Raw genomic sequence first — 22,276 nt, 5'->3', positions numbered from 1 at the left:
CTGAACCCAGCGTATTATTTGCAGTATCGTCAGTTTTATGTAATCGTGTCGAAAGATTATTTCTTCTTTCTTCAACAGACTGAAATCGACAGAAAATTGAATTAGGTTTTCGAGACTGTGGACCCAGCGTAATTAACTAGTAGACTAGGGTATTACTTCATAACCAAGCAAGATTATAGCATTTTGATGTTTTTACTGAAAATTGGAAAACTGATCTGACATCTTGGATGATTCTAGTCAATTAGGTACCGAGCTTAAATAAATTTGGCAGCACTCTGGTAATTATTAATAACTCTATAATATAATGGTTTTGCTGAAGTTTTTGTAGAAATATTATAATGTTATTATATTAACATTGTATAGACTTCTTGTTCCTGTTGCCCAGTCCCTATTGAATATCTTTCACATTTTTCGCCCGTTATCTATAAATTTACCCGTATAATATTTTTGTGTATGTCATTGGCATTATACCCTGGAGTGGCTATCATTGGTTGCGCCAGTCAGAAATAACTATGCTGTCATTATATGGAAAATGACATTGAAATCATGAATTGAAAATTTTGTGACAAAATGACTGCCTCCATTTGATTTTGTTTTCCACGTTTTGACTTCAAAACCTGTTAAAATGAATATTTTCTGGGTTATGTCGTAAAAAGGATTGTAATTTGTTCTCATTTCATGTGAGATTTGATGAAATGCATATTGAAGTGTTAATTTATGATCAATTGTTAATTTTAAAGTGCACAAAAATAAGAACATATAATTGTAATGCTTGTTTCATAAATTCTCATTTGAAGTAAAAATGCATTTAAGATGAGAAATAAGAACTTAAAAGACTTGTTTCATAAAATCTCAATTTATGTAAAAACTCATTTAAATTCCTATATATTCTACAAATGACATGCATACTGACATGCAGAATGTTTGTGGTAGCGATGATATTTGACTTGGACAGTCTGTCGTTATCAGATTTAGAAGGTAGAGACAGGGGTACTTAGTTTAATCTTAAAGCTATGTAAAATCTACGTGATTGGTATTATGATTTCCTGTAGATATAGCACCAGGTTAACTCTGTAGTATGTAACAGTAGCCTAGGTGTACTCTTACGAGATAACAAGATACCAGAGACAATCTAAAAAGATTAAAGAAACTTGTAGTTTACCTGGTGTGAAGATAAAGGTACATATAGCATTATTTCATCATCTTTGACATAATTATGAGATTATAACCTCTTTCATTATATACCAGAGACAATCTAAAAAGATTAAAGAAACTTGTAGTTTACCTGGTGATAAAGGTACATACAGCATTATTTCATCATCTTTGACATAATTATGAGATTATACCCTCTTAGATTACATAAGTAGCTTACTGAGCTGATCTGAATGTATTTAATTATGTAAAAAACACAGAGATACTTCTCTTTGATGGTATCAATAAGTCGTAAGTCTGTTATGATATATATAAGTGAATGTGCTAGTTATATATATCAGTAAGTCGTAAGTCTCTCTATGATATATATAAGTGAATGTACTAGTTTTGTTATATATATCAGTAAGTCGTAAGTCTCTCTATGATATATATAAGTTAATGTGCTAATTTTGTTATATATATCAGTAAGTCGTAAGTCTGGTATGATATATATAAGTGAATGTGCTAATTTTGTTATATGTATCAGTAAGTCGTAAGTCTCTATGATATATATAAGTGAATGTACTAATTTTGTTATATATATCAGTAAGTCGTAAGTCTGTTATGATATATATAAGTGAATGTGCTAATTTTGTTATATATATCAGTAAGTCGTAAGTCTCTATGATATATATAAGTGAATGTGCTAGTTATATATATCAGTAAGTCGTAAGTCTCTCTATGATATATATAAGTGAATGTACTAGTTTTGTTATATATATCAGTAAGTCGTAAGTCTCTCTATGATATATATAAGTTAATGTGCTAATTTTGTTATATATATCAGTAAGTCGTAAGTCTGGTATGATATATATAAGTGAATGTGCTAATTTTGTTATATGTATCAGTAAGTCGTAAGTCTCTATGATATATATAAGTGAATGTGCTAATTTTGTTATATATATCAGTAAGTCGTAAGTCTCTCTATGATATATATAAGTGAATGTGCTAATTTTGTTATATATATCAGTAAGTCGTAAGTCTCTATGATATATATAAGTGAATGTGCTAGTTATATATATCTGTAAGTCGTAAGTCTGGTATGATATATATAAGTGAATGTGCTAATTTTGTTATATATATCAGTAAGTCGTAAGTCTCTATGATATATATATAAGTGAATGTACTAGTTATATATATCAGTAAGTCGTAAGTCTCTATGATATATATAAATGAATGTACTAATTTTGTTATATATATCAGTAAGTCGTAAGTCTGTTATGATATATATAAGTGAATGTGCTAATTTTGTTATATATATCAGTAAGTCGTAAGTCTCTATGATATACATAAGTGAATGTGCTAGTTATATATATCGGTAAGTCGTAAGTCTCTATGATATATATAAGTGAATGTACTAATTTTGTTATATATATCAGTAAGTCGTAAGTCTCTATGATATATATAAGTGAATGTGCTAATTTTGTTATATGTATCGGTAAGAAGTGGAACAAGAAAAGTATATATTGTATCTCGGGGAGCGATCATTATATTTACCCATAGATACCTAACATATTAATTACTGGGATAGCAATACTATCATCATTGTCTCAATATATATTGTATTTATCTGACAATAGGCCAAAAAGGTGACAATATACGCCCATAATTGATAATTAGGCAATACTTGATAATAAGTTGATGTTTAGTAATAAGCCAATTCTTGGTTATTAGCAAATACTTGACAATTAGCCAATGTTTGACAATAAGTCAATATTTGACAATTAGCCAGGCATACTTGGTAATAAGTCAATAATTGACAATTATGCAATACTTGATAATAAGCCAATACTTAATAATAAGCTGATATTTGGTAATAATCCAATACTTGCTTATAAGCAAATACATGTACTTGACAATTAGTCAATACTTGAGAATTAGCCAATACTTGATAAGAAGCCAATATTTGGTAATAAGTCAATACTTAGTAATAAGTCAATACTTAGTAATAAGCCAATGCTTAATAATTGATAGAATTTCCCTTTTTAAACATCAGAAGGTACACATGTACAACTGCAGATTTCTAGGAGTTACTAGAAAAATTATTTTGCCTGATTTTGATGGACTTGTGTTTATGATCTGGTCAGATTTCATAGGATATTACTGCAATCATATGCCTAAGCTATCACCATATTCATCCCCAAAGTATCATTAATTTCAAATAGTAATCTAAATGTGGTTGACAAGATACTTTATTTTACATTGAATATACACAATAGAATAGGATGAGCTTGGAGAGCGAAATGTATTTTGACAACTTCACAAATAATCCCCCTCCCCAAACTTTTAAAATAAACTTCAATTTTACACTAGAGTAGGTCCAGGCATATTTTAGAACAAATTCAGTAAGATTAAAGGGGTTAAAATATAATCTTTTCCCAAACTTAAATAAAATATTGACTGTCAAGTTGTAATGCACTAGTATATTAGATATTGGCCATCAGACTGATTGGCCATCTGACTGTCGGACTGACCTGCACTAGTATATAAGATATATTGGCTGTCAGACTGTACTACACTAGTATATAAGATATTGGCCATCAGACTGTCGGACTGACCTGCACTAGTATATAAGATATATTGGCCGTCTGACTGTCAGACTGACCTGCACTAGTATATAAGATATATTGGCCGTCTGACTGTACTACACTAGTATATGAGATATTGGCCATCAGACTGTCGGACTGACCTGCACTAGTATATAAGATATATTGGCTGTCAGACTGTCGGACTGACCTGCACTAGTATATAAGATATATTGGCCGTCTGACTGTACTACACTAGTATATAAGATATTGGCCATCAGACTGTCGGACTGACCTGCACTAGTATATAAGATATATTGGCTGTCAGACTGTACTACACTAGTACAGAAGGCCATATGTAGGAGGTAAAACACACATAGCTCACCGCACTGTACAGGACGACACCGATACCACACCACACTGTACAGGACGGCCATTGTAGATATAGACGTGTTTATCATTAGCATCTAACAAGCTATACAGATTTACCTGTCAGCAGCTTTGACAGGTAGATACTGTACAGGTATATTTACCTACCTGGCCAGGTGTTCCCCTGTACTATACTGTAGGAAAGTGAGTGACACTTCGCCTCGTCACTGACCCATATTCAAATCTCAACTCAAATTGTAAAAATTCTTTCACCAGGTGTGAGAAGTGTTTTAACATGAACTATGCTATTTGTTTCTGTCAGTAGTGGTTGTCGTGGTAACAAATCGTTTAACAGTATCTCCGATTTACTAGAATGGATAATTTATGGTGTTGTTAAACAGTGTATGAGTAATGTCTATTCCACAGATCCGGATGATTAATGAAGTGTTTTCTCACATCAGGAAAATGATGTTAGGATGATTATCATATTAAAAATAAATACTTATGTATTAAAAATTCATAGAAATATTTAGATAAGCCCCTTATAGTCATGAGACAAGACATATCTAGACTACATAATTAAATAGGCACATCGTTAAAACAATTATAACAGTATATAACGTTATAGAGATATATACATCATGATGGGGCCGCAGTGGCCGAGTGGTTAAGGTGTCCCGACTCTTTATCACTAGCCCTCCACCTCTGGGTTGCGAGTTCAAAACCTACGTGGGGCAGTTGCCAGGTACTGACCATAGGCCGGTGGTTTTTCTCCGGGTACTCCGGCTTTCCTTCACCTCCAAAACCTGGCACGTCCTTAAATGACCCTGGCTGTTAATAGGACGTTACCCGGTAAACATAAACAAACCAAACCAATACATTATGATAATGCATGGATGTGAGAAAAATTGTTGATGTAAGAAAGATGGACAAGAAAGATGGACGGCTACTAGTGGACAAGAGAGTTCTATTGAATTATATATTCATTAAATAGAGAATTTCAAATTCGTTAAATATAAAATCACCAAATTCTATTAATTAAAAATAAAATGCAGATTTCTTTTAAATACAGATATGTTTAACTGAAATTTCATTTGAAAATAAAAGTTTTCAGAAAGTGGAAAATTTCACCAATCTTTGTGTAATCAAAGAATAATTCAATTCCAAATTTCTCATTGTCAGCTGTACAATAGATTTTGTAAAAATAATATTGATTTTAGTGAATGAAACAAAATCCATTGTATTTAATGACTATTTGTGTTAATTACAGACCAGTGTAATGGAAAGCATTTAATTCAGATTTGACATTTTCAACTCTGGTACTAAAAACAGATTTGTCACAATAAATGTATAATTAATTTGATTACGGCTTCTTAGAAATTTAAATACAATTTGCAAGAATTAAGCTGACAAATTTGTCCTGTATGCCTGAGCATGACATGGAGAATGAAAACCCTGTGATCAGACGCGACTGGAGGATTCTGGGACAAGACAAGGACACAGCTTGAGGATTCCTAAATCTGTGACAAGAGAATCACATATTCATGAGCTATGGGACAGCATAATTTAATATTTTGAAATTATCATGTATTCCGATAGATTAAATGTATAAATAAACATTAATTTAATGATTTCGTTGTGGAACATTGATCCAAAATCTGTACAAATTGTTATGTTCTATGATACTCAGGGTGGACTTGGTTATAAATAAATTTGAGTGATTGTTAAATTATCATTTGAGACAAAGGCCAATTATTTTGACAAGGTTTTTACGTATGTATGGTTTCTAGAAGGAAAGTTTGTTGCTTAATTCAATTTCTAGAAGGAAATGTTTGTTGCCTAATTCAAGGGTGATATTTCCCCCCAAATGTTTTTAAATACATTTTATGTTGGAATAGTATTGCACCTCTTTTGAAAGTGATTAGTTTACATCCATAAAGCTGGCAATATTTTTACTAAAATTTCATTGACTTGAAGATATTCAAATATTTATAATGAACTTGATAATTTACTGTAAACTTGGTTTAACAGGATATTTCAATATCTTAATGTTTACATAAACTTATTCTTAGCTGTAATTTTTATGTGTGTATGAAGGTTTTCTGTAGTAACACTGAATATTGTATTTTTGAATTTTTCGGCATAGCCGTATAATATTCTTTTGGTCCCGGATATGACGCGCCAGGTGGCGTTACTGGTCAAGATGAAGTTTGTGATTGGTCAATGTAGTGGTAAATGCAAAATGCAGAACTGCAGTTAAAAATGAAACAAAGTTAAGAATGCAAGCTGAATAAGTGGACGTATCTTTTCAAATGACACATTATTAAAATTATATTTCTGATTCAAATGCAGACTTATCGCCAAAAATGATTCAAACTGATATAATGGTGTTATCCGTGCTGAAACGCATTAGTTGATTTATTTCACCACTGATCATGAGCAGCTTTACATTACAATCACCAGCACCAAAACTATGCTGTTTATCTTTTTTAAAGATATTTCTTGTTGGAATTATCTCCACCCCCTCTATATATGTCTATGTTATATTTTGGCAAAACCAATTATTTCAGTATTCAAGAATTGCACACTCTCACCCATGAATAAATAATACATTGGCCAACATATTCATGACCAACCATTAATTTGAATGAGGAACCCAAAGTTAATTTCAGTCCGTTGTGCGTTTAAAGAAGCTAATTAATAAAAAAAAGCAAAAAAACCCAACCTACCCCTCCCTCGTCTCTGTTCCAACAAACAAAAACATATAAAAATTCAGAAAATAAATCACAATTATAGAATTTATTGGTTTGTTATGCTAACAAGACTTAAGGCTCTGGTGTCCAGGAGTTGGGGTCTCGCGAACTTTAATTTAGTCTTTGTCCATCATTTATAGCAAATGTCATCGGAGAATCTTTTTTTTGTCCAAATCCAATCAATGGCATTAGTGTTTGAATCCAAATTGAATTTTTGAATGTGCCTGTTTTTGTCATGTTGAAATAGCTGAATAGAAATTTGTATGATTTGATAAGGAAGAGGGGGTAGGACATCGAGAAGGGAACGAAACAGGGCAGATTCATGACTGGTATTGAAGGGAGTAATTATTACAGAAATTACAAAATTAGTGAGGTCACTTGAGAAAGATGAAATATTCAGGAGAATTAGTTTTTAATTAAAAACATTGGAATAGGCTGATATATATCACGATTCCTTCATTATGTAATCTGATAATTACCCAATTTATTGTTCTTTTAGGAATTTTAGACCATATGTTTTTTTCACTTAAATATTTTTTAATTCTTTAGAGTTGAAATATGTTTTGAACAAGTGTTATATTAGTGGAATTACAGCTGATTTGATTGAAACACAACAGAGTAAAGGATACAACATGTACAGCGGCCCTACTGGGACTCAAACTAGCAACTGTTTGGTCATTGTAGATCTGCGTCCTCTATTCCACTAGACCATTAAATAAATATTGTGACTCTCAAACTAGCAGCCATTTGATCACATAACCCTTCATCCTACCACTAGACCATTGTGACTCTCAGACTAGCGACCATTGATCACACAGCCCTTCATCCTACCACTAGACCATTGCGACTCTCAAACTAGCGACCATTGGTCACATAGCCCTTCATCCTACCACTAGACCATTGCGACTCTCAAACTAGCGACCATTGGTCATTGTAGCTCTGCGTCCTGTATACCACTAGACCATCACGACTCAATATTAAAAAAAATAATTGAGTCACAAATTAACCCACCCTGATTTACCCTTTGATTTGGGAGTTAATGTTTGAAAGCCTCATGATCAGAGGTAATTTTCCTGACATCTAAATGAGTAATGCATGTAGAAAGAGTCAAGGACATAAAAAATTTAAAAACAAAAAAAACCAAAAAAACCAACAGATGCAGGTATGTTAATATGTTGAAAATCCAGATACAAAGTTTGGTGAAATTAGTTTCTTAATTGTTGGCATGACATTCTGTAAGTGTATTTGATTTGTTGTATGTGTAAATCAGGATGTTAAGTTTACCTCCCTCAGCATTTTGGGTGGGGCCATTACATTTTCCTCCCTTCTTTAAGCCAGATAAACCACGCCAGCTAAAGAGGGAACATGTATTTTCCCTCCCTTTTAACCAGTTTATGCAGATTTTTCTCCTTTTCATTTCAAGCGACATTCCAAAAAAATCATAGCTGAACTCCCAGAAGTTTCCATCATATATCTTTGCTGGTCCATTGAACTGGCAATGTTGGTGTCTACTTGCTATGTTGAGTAAATATATCTGTCTGAGGTCTGTGGGTAGACATGCTGGAGCTTACAGATATCTCTCTCCATACACACGATAAACTTGTACATCCACTTTAATGATCCGGAGAGGAGAATGCACTTTACACGATTGTCACAACTGAAGGGAGATGGTCTTTATGCTTGTTTATCATACACCCTAATGTTTTGTCTATCTCGTATGAGGTCGGAGATTCACTCATTCCCAGGGGGATTCTGGAATTCTCTCTTCAATGAATACATTTCAGTAATGGTTATAATGATGTTAAATAATTTGGGGTTTTATATACTGCTATATATCACAGCAACATAGCCGTCTCAAAGCGGTTCACAAATTATCTGTGGTTATTGGGCCTTCAGCAACCAGCCGATGTCGACTCCCTGATCATTGGGAGCATACGTCGGAGCTGCCATTTCAGCACTAACACTTTGGTTTGGTTTGGTTTGTTTTTGTTTAACGTCCTATTAACAGCCAGGGTCATTTAAGGACGTGCCAGGTTTTGGAGGTGGAGGAAAACCGGAGTACCCGGAGAAAAACCACCAGCCTACGGTCAGTACCTGGCAACTGCCCCACATAGGTTTCGAACTCGCAACCCAGAGGTGGAGGGCTTGTGTTAAAGTGTCGGGACACCTTAACCACTCGGCCACCGCGGCCCCTTAGCACTAACACCTATAACACATTACATTACTTGTGCTGCCCTACCATACATACTCATTTACAAGTGAGTCAACTGGAACACAATTAATTCTCTTAATACTGTAAAATCATGTCTGAATTTGTTTTCAGAGGAAATACATTTAAATATTACTTTTTACAAAAGATCTGGTTAAAATCCATTGAAAGGAATTGATACAGTTAATTGTCTAAAGGAGGTTAGAAATTATATAAAACTGGTATTACACATTTGTGTATCATAAGTACTGTATTTGACCACAGGTGCTTGCATAGAAAATATCACTTTTGATTTTTTTTTTTTATATGACAGCGGTATGTGTAATGTGTAAGAGGGAAGGTTGGCAACTACGCCACGAGCGAAACGGCACCCCATCTCACTTCAATCGACTAAAAAACACATTTATTCAAACTGACACGGCGCACACTATATGCGACCGTCATCAGAAAACATTCATCTTTAACCTACCGTGCCACTCAATACGAATTGTTACATCCAAAACACAATAATCCGTGAAAACATCGCCGAATTCCTCGCTCAGAACGCCATTTCTCAAACGGCTCCCTGAGCCTGTCCAGATTCTTCATTTACATACGGGGTTCAAAGGTCATGCGATTATATAAGCGACCGTCACCAGGTGAACTTTTTGGGGTCATCTCGGCATATTTTATTTTACAGGTGCATGCACAGGACGTCGTTTGCGATATCACGGACTAATAAGATAGCATGTTTTAATGCCATGCAGTGATGAGATCGTCCTTTCCTTTTCTTCAACTGCATCATTTCGGTAGTTGTTGAACTTCGTTTTCAATCAAAAAGATTGCATATAACGGTGCTCAATAACTTGTTCAAGACAGGGCCGGGACATTATACGTATACCATGAACAAGCAATATCAGTTGCAATTTTTCGAAGTTAAAATTTTGATGGGGTAATAGCTGATAGTTGTTTGATATTTTGATTTATTATTGTACTTGCCATCTATTTAGGGCTATGCCAATCTTCAATTTTTAAAAAATGGACCCCTACATGACTAGTTAAAAATGTATATACCACACACAATACCGATAAGAATAAGAGGTTGTTCTGGGTATTCTGGCGTTAGCCCTAAAATACTATAAAAGTCTGGCGTTGACACAAAATAACCACTACTTCCCCCTCAAGTATTCCCTTTTCTTTCTCATTTTAATTCAGTTTCATAATTCTGTAAGTACTTCAGCCAGCTTGATTATTATTAGAGTAGCGTTTGCTGCTTACACACTCAATTAATCAGGTAATTCATCAATAAGTTAAATTTTATATATGCGAGCGATGTAAAGTGGAATAAATGGATAATGAGTATTACAAAGAATACATTTTACAATGCGTTAAACTCTTTGACATTGTCACTGGCGGATTTAAAGCCCCCTCCCCCCTAAAGTTGTCAAAGTAAGGGTATCTTAAAAAACGAATTCCCGTATCAATCAGCGAAATAAAAATATAAAATCATTAAAAAACATCTCTCATATACTTGTTTTTATAAAACACACCAGGTATGAATCTATCGTGAAATACACTAGAATGCAGGATTTTGCATTTACCTGCTATTTTTTTTCAGGGGGAGTACCCGCGGAAAGCCCCCCCCCCCTTTAATTTCGCACGCCCCCTATTTTAAAATCCTGTGTCCGCCCCTGATTGTAGACATTAAGGGGCAAACTGATATCGAGTGTATTAAAACCGAAATCAAGTAAGAAAGTAATACTGTTTCGAAAATTTGAATAAAAAGGGGTTTAAAACAAAATGACCGAAGGAACTCAATATTTCGATAATCATACAGTGATAGATGTACTCATAAAATTTTGATTGAACTCGAAGAACTTCTAGCAAACATTAAATCTAACATTGTGGGAAATGTAAATAAATTGATGATGCATCATAGATCACAACGTACAAATCGTTTGGCAGGTCTGAAGTATGATTTTCGTATTTGACGACGACACGATATTTGTAAAATGTGCAGAAATAAATGAACTGGTCTGAAGTAAGTAATGTTGGTACACATGTATACGTTCCAGTAACCTGATGACCGTCTTATTCGTGATTCACTTTTCTTTTTGTTCGTCCAGATTTCAGTAAACTGACAAAAGTTAATCAATAAATAAGCATTTTGTTCTACCTTTGTGACAATTATTTCATTATTTAGAAAACGATACGATAGTGACGTTCTGTGTGAATCAATTTATGCCCCCTCCCCCCTTTCCACTTATCGAAAATCTTATTCTCGAAAGATTGCAAAATTTGCTATAATCATTTAATCATTGCATTTTTCCGAAATTTTGTTCCGAAATTTTGGCCCCCAGACCCCTCGCCAAAAAAAATTCAGCTCCCGCCTATGGTGCACGCATTACCACATTACCACTAAATTACTGGACTCCCCCCCCCCCCCCCCCCCCCCCCCCCCCCTTTCCAATTCCTGGTTCCGCGCCTGCTGTATACTGTCATATACGGTGCATGGTAATCTAACGTTGATTATAAATCATCGTTCATCGACGAAACTCTTCAATTAGTCGTAAATTAGACGAAACTCTTCAGCGAGCCGAAACATTTTCCGGACAAAATGCATGCGGAGATGACCCCCAAAATTACACCTGACGACTGACGATCATATAATCGCATGACCTTTGAACCCCGTATGTAAATGAAGAATCTGGACAGGCTCAGGGAGCCGTTTGAGAAATGGCGTTCTGAGCGAGGAATTCGGCGATGTTTTCACGGATTATTGTGTTTTGGATGTAACAATTCGTATTGAGTGGCACGGTAGGTTAAAGATGAATGTTTTCTGATGACGGTCGCATATAGTGTGCGCCGTGTCAGTTTGAATAAATGTGTTTTTTAGTCGATTGAAGTGAGATGGGGTGCCGTTTCGCTCGTGGCGTAGTTGCCAACCTTCCCTCTTACACATTACACATACCGCTGTCATATAAAAAAAAAAAAAAAATCAAAAGTGATACTTTCTATGCAAGCACCTGTGTATTTGACCTGATAAGGACACATTCCCCTGTCAGATGAACCTCAATTTTTTTTTCAGGGGGGCTTAATTAAAACATAAAATGTACCTTACCTTACTGATCTGCCAACATTATCTTCAATCTTTTAACTAAAGATGAATTTTTGATGCACAAATTTATTAAGGTAAAAAAAAGTGATATTTTTTCCATTTTGATTTCACATGGAAACTTTTCCTGTATATATGGTTATATTCAGCACACCCCTTCAGTGTCATCACACCCCTTCAGTGTCATCACACCACTTCAGTGTCATCACACCCCTTCAGTGTCATCACACCCCTTCAGTGTCAACACACCCCTTCAGTGTCATCACACCCCTTCAGCAGTGTCTGAAAGTAACTCTGAATTCTCCATAGACAATAGGTCTACAGAAAACTGAAATTCCATAGCCCAAGTAATTTTTCCATAGACCCATTTTTTACAACATGCTTTTTAGTAGCAGAGTGATAGTCGTTAAACTTATTGTGAAATAAGTGCAATGTCGTTAATGAAATAAAAAAATGAGAATCAATTGTAATTGTTAATAAGATTTTTATTTGCGATTGTTAATCAGTTCTTTTTTAAATTTTATTTCTTTGACCGTTTCGTGCTCAAGCTCAACCGCAGCCGCTTCCTTTAACACTTTGGTGAATGTGTCACCCATATTATCAAAGCCTGGCTCAAAATCCCCCTCAACATCTGAATCAACATCCTCTGAATCGGACTCCATCTGATGATCTATTTCAGCTTCTGCTTGTCCATCTCCTTCTATCACAGCTTCACCCTCTATTTCCTTTGAAGTTGATGCTGCCTTTAGTGCAGACCTCTCAAATTCTGGTCTCCTCATCCCTCCAGATGGTGTTTTCATCTGTTTAATGCAAACTTGCAGTGTTGGTTAAAATAATATTAATTAGTTAATAATAAGCCTTCTGAAGTTATCTTGAGAGGCTGATATGAACTAGTATGCTATAATGCACTATGCATAATTAATGTTATTGTTTTAAAGGACTTTGAAACACTTTCAATTGAAGTGACTTTAAACTAAAAGGTATTAAACTAACCAAAAACCTGTTAATGGCATCTTCTGGGTCAAATTGTTCAACAGAAGAAGTGAGCGACTTTACGATCATTACGTCAGTCATTGCCTCAATGGTAAGTCTGCACCTTTTGTCTAACAGATAAATGATAGGATAAATAATACAATTACATGAATCACAGAGTATGTAGACATTTCTCAAATTCTGACAAGAAACTCCAAATCATGGTTTAATATTCATTCATCAGATAATAATCAAATTAAAGCATAAAATATCTACAAGAAATAATCAAGTTCAAAATCAAATCACAACAGTCTCTTCCAACAGAACAAGCCAGTGACATTGAAAAGTCCTTTCTCTGGTGTTGTCGTCATATGCCTTTCGTTTAGCATGTAACTGTGTCGCCGAGGAATAAGCAGAGGAATGTTTTCGCTTCGTATTTGGTTTAGCACCTTCATAATACTTTAACATGTGCGCCATGTTGTTTTGAATAACTGCGTCATGCAAACGCTTGCATCGTTCGGTGTCAAATCACTCAGACGCTTGAAGCAAATACACCCTGCTGACGCGCTTTTCTCGGAAGATTTACTTTTATTTTGAGCTCATTTATTACTGGATCATTAGTCAAAAGACAAGGAAAGATTTTGTTATCATGTGTCATGAGGAAAATTTAATATCAAGACTGAAAAATTGCATAGCCAATCGGTCCAACACAATGAATTTTTACATAGACCGATCAGATTTTCTGTGGCCTCGGGCCATCGGACCACCTTTACTTTCGAACACTGCTTCAGTGTAATCACACCCCTTCAGTGTCATCACACCCCTTCAGTGTCATCACACCCCTTCAGTGTCAACACACCCCTTCAGTGTCATCACACCCCTTCAGTGTCATCACACCCCTTCAGTGTTTTTGTAAGAACATAGTGCGCTAATAATGTAGAATACGGTAGTTGAATTTGACCATTACAATTTCACATGCGTTAGTTACATCTGTAGTCAATAACAAATGTTAGAATGACGTAAACGTTGTTTAATTTACACACACGTGACATCTTTGATATGAACTTACCTGCATGTATAATTAAGAGATCAGCAATGTTTATCATGCTCCAATCATCTATAAGGATATGCGGTGATACTGGGTAATTATTTATTTTTTAAAATTCATGAATCAGTCGTGATGTACCGGAAAACCTGTAGACATATAGATAGAAAGTGCTAATTCAGTGGGCGTTGCCGTTTTCCAAACCTTCACAGGGTTTAAGTTGTTTGGTTACCAACTATTTAATACATTAAAACATGGATGAAATAAAAATTATTTTTGGCCTGGAAGTTTGTCTGTAGGGATAAACCTCCCCACCGCCTAATTACCAGGTTAGGTATGTGGAGACAGGACTATTTAACTTGTTCTGCAGCTGAATCCTCGTCCAGTGTTATGAAAGGGGACTTATAATTAACTCTCTGGTTATTCAACTGTATAATCCAGTGTTATGAAAGGGGACATAACTCTTGGGGTTTTCAACTGTATATTTCTTATTCTGAAAGGGGACATAACTCATGTTTTATTTCAGCTGTATATTTCTTATTCTGAAAGGGGACATAACTCTTGGGGTTTTCAACTGTATATTTCTTATTCTATTGAACATCCTAATCTGGTGTAGGGAAACAACTCTTGTTCTAAATTCAAATAATGAGATTCTGTAAGTAATGAAAGTAAATATAGTTAACAGGTTTTGTGTCTGCTATATATATGGCCTTTCAGTGGATGAAAAGAACGAGATAGGAAAATGAAGAGAATGGATAAAATATGGAGTGAAAGTGATTTAAAAAGAGACATATATGTATTGTCAGTATATCTGTATAACTGCAAAATTTATAGAAAAGAAGGGAGATAACTGACTGTTTTGTTTTGTTTAAAGTCCTATCAACAGCTAAGGTCATTTAAGGACAGTCACCCCTGTGTGCAATATGCAGCTTGAGGTGTATTGGAGTGTGCTTTAGGAGACTTTGTTTTCTTGCGAAAGTGCAGAACTGATGTCAACTTTATAGTGCTATCTCGCTGAAACATACAACCAAAGACATCCAGCAGGACATCCCATGACCACCCAGTCATATTACATATACTGACAACAGGCGAACGAGTCGTCCAACCCTCATAAGGCTAAGGACTAATCAGGTGCTTAGTTAACTACCATCTTAATGTAAGCCCACACTATAGGAAGTTAATGAAGGAAGGTAGTCCTAAATTGGTCATTGCAGAGAATATAGTTATATAGAATTATAGAAAAAAGGATAAAAAGTAGTGACATTTTCTCTGATGTTGTTGTAACAAAGTAGATAATAGAGCCTTTTAAGAATTTGATTCCCATCACGTTTTATAATGGAGGTTAAAGGTTATCTGCGTCTCCAAATCTCCTACATGTGTTAGGTGTACTGTTACCAAGAAGTGCACCTGCTTCATAACAATAAAATTCTCACCATATGCTTAAGTAGAAAATCCCAGATTTTTTTGTTTATTTAAATGACATCCACTTGTGAAAATGTTTCCATTCCCATTTACTATATATGTCCATTAATTCTGGCTAAACAACTAAGAATGGTATACCATAACTCGGCATCATTTGGTATTATGTCTGGTTAGGACACACTGTATATATTGTTTATATGTATTTGTCTGATAATTTCTTGGAGAGTATCGACCAATAATAACGACTTATACAGAGTTTGCTTATAATGCCCTGTCTTTTACATTTTAAAATTTTTCAAATTAAAAATCATACCAGATACGATTTCATGGATATGAAATTATTTGAGATGGAGTTCTCATCTTTGGACATAATATTGTTCTTGATAAGGAAGTGGCGCCTATACGATATAAACAATATAAACAATATATACAATATATACGATATAAACAATATATACAATATATACGATATAAACAATATAAACAATATATACAATATATACAATATATACAACATAGACGATCACCAAAGCTATTTTGGATGTCCTGCCATTTTTACTTAATTTTACCTAATATTGATTGATTTTGGATCCCAACTTGATGAAAGGGATTCCAGACAAATTGATGACATTTTGAAACTTTGTGCAGTTTCGCTGTTGACAATACTTTATGAACTGTCTTGATACTTTGTATCATACGTACTGGAGTCAATTAAATGTTAATTGAAGGAGACCTACACTACCTGTTATCAGGACCACAGGCATCTGAAACAAACCACAGGCAGGTGAGAAATAATGACTGTCACTGACTGGTGGAAAACCTTGTTAAGATTCCGGCCAGGTGTGACTTTTGTGTTGATATCTCGAGAGTTTATTTCAGCATTTAGTGAAATTGTTCGTCATTAACATCAGGGTTTTACCATATAGGTCCTAACAAGCACCTGAGATGTATTAAAGCTTAAAAAAACTTTTTGAGATTTTGCAGAAAACTGCTTGATGGTATATATATAGATTTATATGGCCCCGACTAAGTCATACGACTAAGTCATTTGTTTAGGAAATAATATTTCAAAATCAACATGGAGATGAGTGGAAATTCTGAAAAAATCTACGAAATTCTCAAAATCCAAAATAAAACACCTGGAACCTGCTCTCTGTATATATATATATACATACAGTGTAAACGTTCCCCAGATCACGATCACATTGTTAAGGATTTCATTGCCTTTTTCTAACAGCTCTGTTTCCGACAAATTGGTCATTACATTTTGGGAGGAGGAATTTCTGCCTGTTGTCTATCTTTGTGTACCCTGTACAGCTCTATGTAGAGTTGTATATATCAGCCAGGAGTCGAGTGAGGTCAGTGCCACTAGATCGGCTAATCATCGGTAAAAAAAGCAGACTTAAAATGTTCCTAGATTTAATCATCTCTATAGGATTGCATTGGGTCAGAAGCTAAAAGGTTTTTGAAAATGAAAGAAAAGAATTATCTATTTTTTTCTCTGTTCAAAAATCAACAGTGAAAAAAGAGATAAAGTTTGTGTACTCTCCAGTAGAACAATGGAGGTAGCGTTTTGTGTGGGGCGTTTAGAGTTATTGGAATAGCTGGTGTTTAATTACTTCAGAGATTGAAAATCACCTCATAATAACCTCATAATGTACCTCTAGATAGTTTTTATCACCCTTGTTATCGAGACAGGTTAATCGAAAATATCTGCTGGTACTACATAGGGATCTAACTACCGCATGATGACGTACGTTTGGGAATCGGGATCGGAATAGGGGTCAAGGGTCAAATTATGAGGATCGGGGAAGGGAGGAAGTGTGATAGGGGCCGGTCACCTTAGTTAATAAAAGGTGACAGAAGGAATGGTCTATCGAAGTCCATTGTGTGTGGGTACCAGATTAAATAACCTGACCGGTCAACTTAGTTCTTTGTTGTGAAATGTTTGATCTGGTTAAAATATCCGAAATCACCCCATGGTGGGGTAATGTGATTTCCGAACTCATGAGGACCGGGTCAAGTGTCGGGGTCAGGGTAGGAGTCGAGGTGGATCAATTGCTGACGATACATAATTGGGTTGATAGTGTCGTACTGTCAGTGGTTTGCAAAATGAAATTATATTATGAAAGGATAATGAAATAAAAAGTTGAGACTTTAGTGTATGGTTCAACACAGAGGTAGGCTTGCTGTTCATTTAACATATGTCCACCATACTGTCAAACCTTGTCTAAAACAATAACATGAACAGAACCTTGGGGAAACCGAAGATACCATATATAAAATGAACTGCTGTGTTCCGGGAAGCTCTAGAGTTGGATCCATGTTGTTTTTGAGAAACTGAAATCTACAATATGCGTAAAAAATGTAAACTTTTGATTATTTATTTTGCAACAGTTGTGAAACAGGTTATAACAACTTATGTTAATTACTCCTTTAAGGGGCCGCGGTGGCCGAGTGGTTAAGGTGTCCCGACACTTTATCACTAGCCCTCCACCTCTGGGTCTCGAGTTCGAAACCCACGTGGGGCAGTTGCCTGGTACTGATTATAGGTCCGGTGGTTTTTCTCCAGGTACTCTGGCTTTCCTCCACCTCCAAAACCATGGACATCCTTAAATGACCCTGGCTGTAATAGGACGTTAAACAAAATAAACCAAACTCTCCTTGGCCCCAGTGGAAGGGCAATTAACAGGGCTCTTATAGAGGGAGGAAACCGAAGTACACGGGGAAAACGGGGAAAACCGACGTGGTTGTACAGGTGAGACCCCCATAGCTTTTAAATTTGATTGGGGATTTGAACCCCTAGGTGACAGACTATTGTGTTTTAAATTTGATTGGGGATTTGAACCCCTAGGTGACAGACTAGTGTACCATTGTGCCACTTAGATTATGATATATCTCATTCGAATATAACTCTTTTCTGTGGTAAAGTTAAGTATAACAAATAAGAACTCTTCTTCCTTGAGAGTTAGCAAAGAGCATAGTGACACTCCACCTTAAGTCTATTGATATATAAAATCGTGTAGCCTTACTGATATTCCCATGATGAATTTTTAAATCTATATTGATTAAAGATCTGTCTCAAGTGTTAATTGGGATTGCGGATTTGTATGTAACTTGAATTACTTGACAACTAGAATTAATTATAACTCAAGTTTTTATGCCCCCGCCATGAAGTGGAGGGGGGTGGAGGCTTATAGCGTCACCCCTGTTCGTCCTGTCTTGTCACATTACCTTCCACACTGGCCGGTCCCGATTCAATGTAACTATAGCTAATTCTCAGGAACTGCTGATGCGATCCTCACTAAACTGTGTTTCGGGGTGTCAAGTGGTAGCGGGGACAATTACGTCTTACAGACATTTTCTAGTTTTATAAAAACTTCAGTAACAATGAATTGATCCCCCCATTACTACCTGAAGCTCCTTTTAAAAGTACACTGTTTACTTAACAATAAAAAAAATAAAATACTTCATTTCTGGATATATGTGGTAAGAAGTCAACCATAGCAGTTAATCCGATTACTTTTCTCCTGAACCATGCTTGATACCATAGTACGATTAGGAGGAATAGAATCTATGATGTCTGAAGTGGTCTAAGCTGATTAGATAAAGGGCACTTGACACCTGAAGTGTTAAAGCTAGGAATGCGTATAAATCCACTTATAGGTATAATGGTCGTATAGCCTAATTCTACTTACGCATGCTAGTGTATTGGACTAGTGGTGGATGCACGTATTTTATTGCAGATGACATGCACTTAAAAGTTTTATGTAGAACATTTCATTACTGTAAGTTATATTTGGAATCATCTCAGTTAATTTTGTGTTTCTGAGAGCATGATTAAAAATAAAATGAAATTTATGTCAATGCCACCACTAAGAAACAAACCCAGGACTTCTAGATTACTAATCTTATCCTCAAACTCAAGCTAAAGAGAAGTTCATGCTAGCCGAGTGGTATATATCATGGCTAAGAGTTAAGGGTGTATGCTACCTTACACATCATACCGTAAATATTCGCCTATAGTGCGCACTTTTTTTCAAAAATTGACAAGTGAAAAAGACCACTGCGCACTATACGCAAGTACAAGCCTTTTCCCAGTGAGAATGGATGTGATTTGACTGAGATTTGTGATCGTTTCCTTTCACAGCAGGATTGATTTAATACTTATATATAACATATATAAAGCATTAAGAAAGTAATAGTTAACAAATAATCAAAGAAATGAATAGTTATTTTAATGTTTAATTTCTTGAAATTGTGTATTTATCAGCAATTACGTGGATTTATCTAAGTCGGTCGTGAGCCACATGTTCCGTACACATACGATCTCACTTGAGCATGTTCCCGTATTTAGGTCCAAAACGATGTATAACATCTCAATTAACATCAAACAAAACTTGAAATGATATAGCAGTACTTAGTTATTTCATACTTCTAAATTAATCACCTTATAAATCCAGAATGTTGCCAGAAACTGATAATGTTCAACTTGTTTATTTACGGAAGCTGTAACAGCACGCATGCGCAATAAGGCTCGGGTAACACTAATGCCTTGATCTCGTGCGGCAGTCACTGACCAACTGGCCTTATAAAATACGATATGACTGTGAAAACTATCGGGTTACTCTTATTTATCGTCTGCACTGTAGATTTATCCATTACACATGTTAATTCATTGATATAAAAGTTGTGACCAGCACGACGACTGCAGACTTGTTTCCGTACTGTATACAAAATGGCGGCCTGTGTTACATTACGTAGCAGTCAGCTTACTATTCAATCTTGTTATATTTGAGCTTAATTAGCTTTGTATGTTCGTGGAAAGATACCACAAGAGACCATACCTGCGTGAAAATCACAAGGTAATTGAGAGTAGGATTAATTATTTTGTTGGTACAACAGCGTAGATGGGACCGCTACAATTTGCAAGCTGACTAGGCCTGTGGCGATATAATGTAAACAACCTGTCAATCCAATGTGTCAAATCTGACCGGTGATTCCAATTAAATGTGGTACATTGTAAATTAGCTTTCATAAGTTACAAATTCCTATCATCTTATGCTTTAAAATTCATCTACCGCTCAGTTGAAAATTGAAAAAAAAAAAAAAAAAAAAAAATTTGAAAATGAACCTCAAAAACGTACCTGCGCACTATACGCGAGTGCGCACTATACCCGAATATTTACGGTACCTGTATTTCATGTAAGAGTTTAATTTTATAAGGATATATGCTACCTTAAACATCATACCTGTACTGTGTGTAAGAGTTAGAGGTATATGCTACCTCACACATCATACCTGTATTTTGTGTAAGAGTTAAGGACATATGCTACCTTACACGTTATACCTGTGATTTGTGTTAGTTAAGGTTATATGCTACCTTACACACCATACCTGTGATTTGTGTTAGAGTTAAGGTTATATGCTACCTTACACACCATACCTGTTATTTGTGTTAGAGTTAGGTTATATGCTACCTTACACATCATACCTGTGATTTGTGTTAGAGTTAAGGATATATGCTACCTTACACATTATACCTGTATTTTGTGTTATAGTTAAGGACATACCTTACACATCATATACCTGTATTTTGTGTAAGAGTTTTATAAGGATATATATGCTACCTTACATATCATACCTGTACTTTGTGTAGGAGTTGAGTTTATGTCATGTTACGAATGACACATCTTACCTGTAGGTTATGTTATTAAAGATAGGATTTGTTTTCAAAATTGTCAAAAATGACAAAACCATGACTGTGATGTTTCCTGCTATTCAAAATCTGAATCACACGTATATTTATGGTAATTTTAAACATGCATATTAATTGAAACAGGGATGAATATGGTATTTATTGGAATAATTTATAGACGCAAAATGCTTGTGGTGTATTTGTGTTGTGTATATCTGCAAGAATGCCATCTTGTAACTTGTGATTATATTATATAAGCCTTTGGTTAAAGGTCTGTATGTGTGTATGTTCAATAATGAAATATTCATATGTAGCCAGGGGGAAATGAAAAGACTTCCATCACCTTGCACAGTAACTTATCAATTTCTGTAACATCCTGAACACAATACATGTGAATTATAAACTCCACACTCTACATATGATGGGCATGTTATCAAATATTTACGTCCCTGCTGCAGATGAAATATTTCAGTAAGGGTAATTATTATAGCAGTTTTACAAATGAGGGCGTTTTAAAAGAGAATAACTTAACAGTACTGGTGGACCGATGATAGAAAATAATGGAAAATAAGTGAAAAAAACCCAAATAAACAAAAACAAAATAATCATTGATGACGAAATTCAAAAGGCAATTAATCGGACATTTCTGGAAGTGTTCGAAATCTTCGGCTTCTTGTATTTTTGTAATGTTACCAAACCAAGGTTAATTGATCTTATATTTTAGTGATATATATTTATTGATCGCTTACAAGCAATTAAGTAGATTTGAATATAATGACAACCGTTAAATGCTGTTTGTGTTCAGTTTAAGAAATAAAAAAAGTTAAAACGTACTTGAGATGTACATAATTTTCTACAAAATTTCCAGATCTGTGCTACATTAAGAAAAGCGATTCTAATCAATAATCAATTGATTTCAAGTTTCCGATTATCGATTCTGAAAGTTTAACTGATTCCCATTATTATTGGTACGCTGTTACTTCGTTTTTGCTGAGATT

The 22,276-nt window shown here is 35.0% G+C and overlaps 2 protein-coding genes across 9 annotated transcripts in view; one reads left to right on the top strand and one right to left on the bottom strand.

Annotated features, from left to right (window-relative positions):
• The window catches only part of LOC117315533 (neogenin-like), a 269,288-nt gene that overhangs the window by 20,343 nt on the left and 226,669 nt on the right, over positions 1 to 22,276 (top strand). The window lies entirely within an intron of this gene.
• Positions 12,606 to 13,394, bottom strand: LOC117315535. Its single transcript, XM_033869771.1, has 2 exons — positions 13,135 to 13,394; positions 12,606 to 12,941 (listed from the first exon to the last, which is right to left on the bottom strand). Exons 1-2 carry the CDS (start codon positions 13,213 to 13,215, stop codon positions 12,627 to 12,629), a joined length of 396 nt encoding a protein of 131 aa, XP_033725662.1. The 5' UTR covers positions 13,216 to 13,394; the 3' UTR covers positions 12,606 to 12,626.

The sequence above is a fragment of the Pecten maximus genome, chromosome 17, assembly GCF_902652985.1.
Source record: "Pecten maximus chromosome 17, xPecMax1.1, whole genome shotgun sequence".
Lineage (NCBI taxonomy): Eukaryota > Metazoa > Mollusca > Bivalvia > Pectinida > Pectinidae > Pecten > Pecten maximus.
Note: the sequence above shows the minus strand (reverse complement) of the source record. Positions and strands in the feature narration are given on the sequence as shown.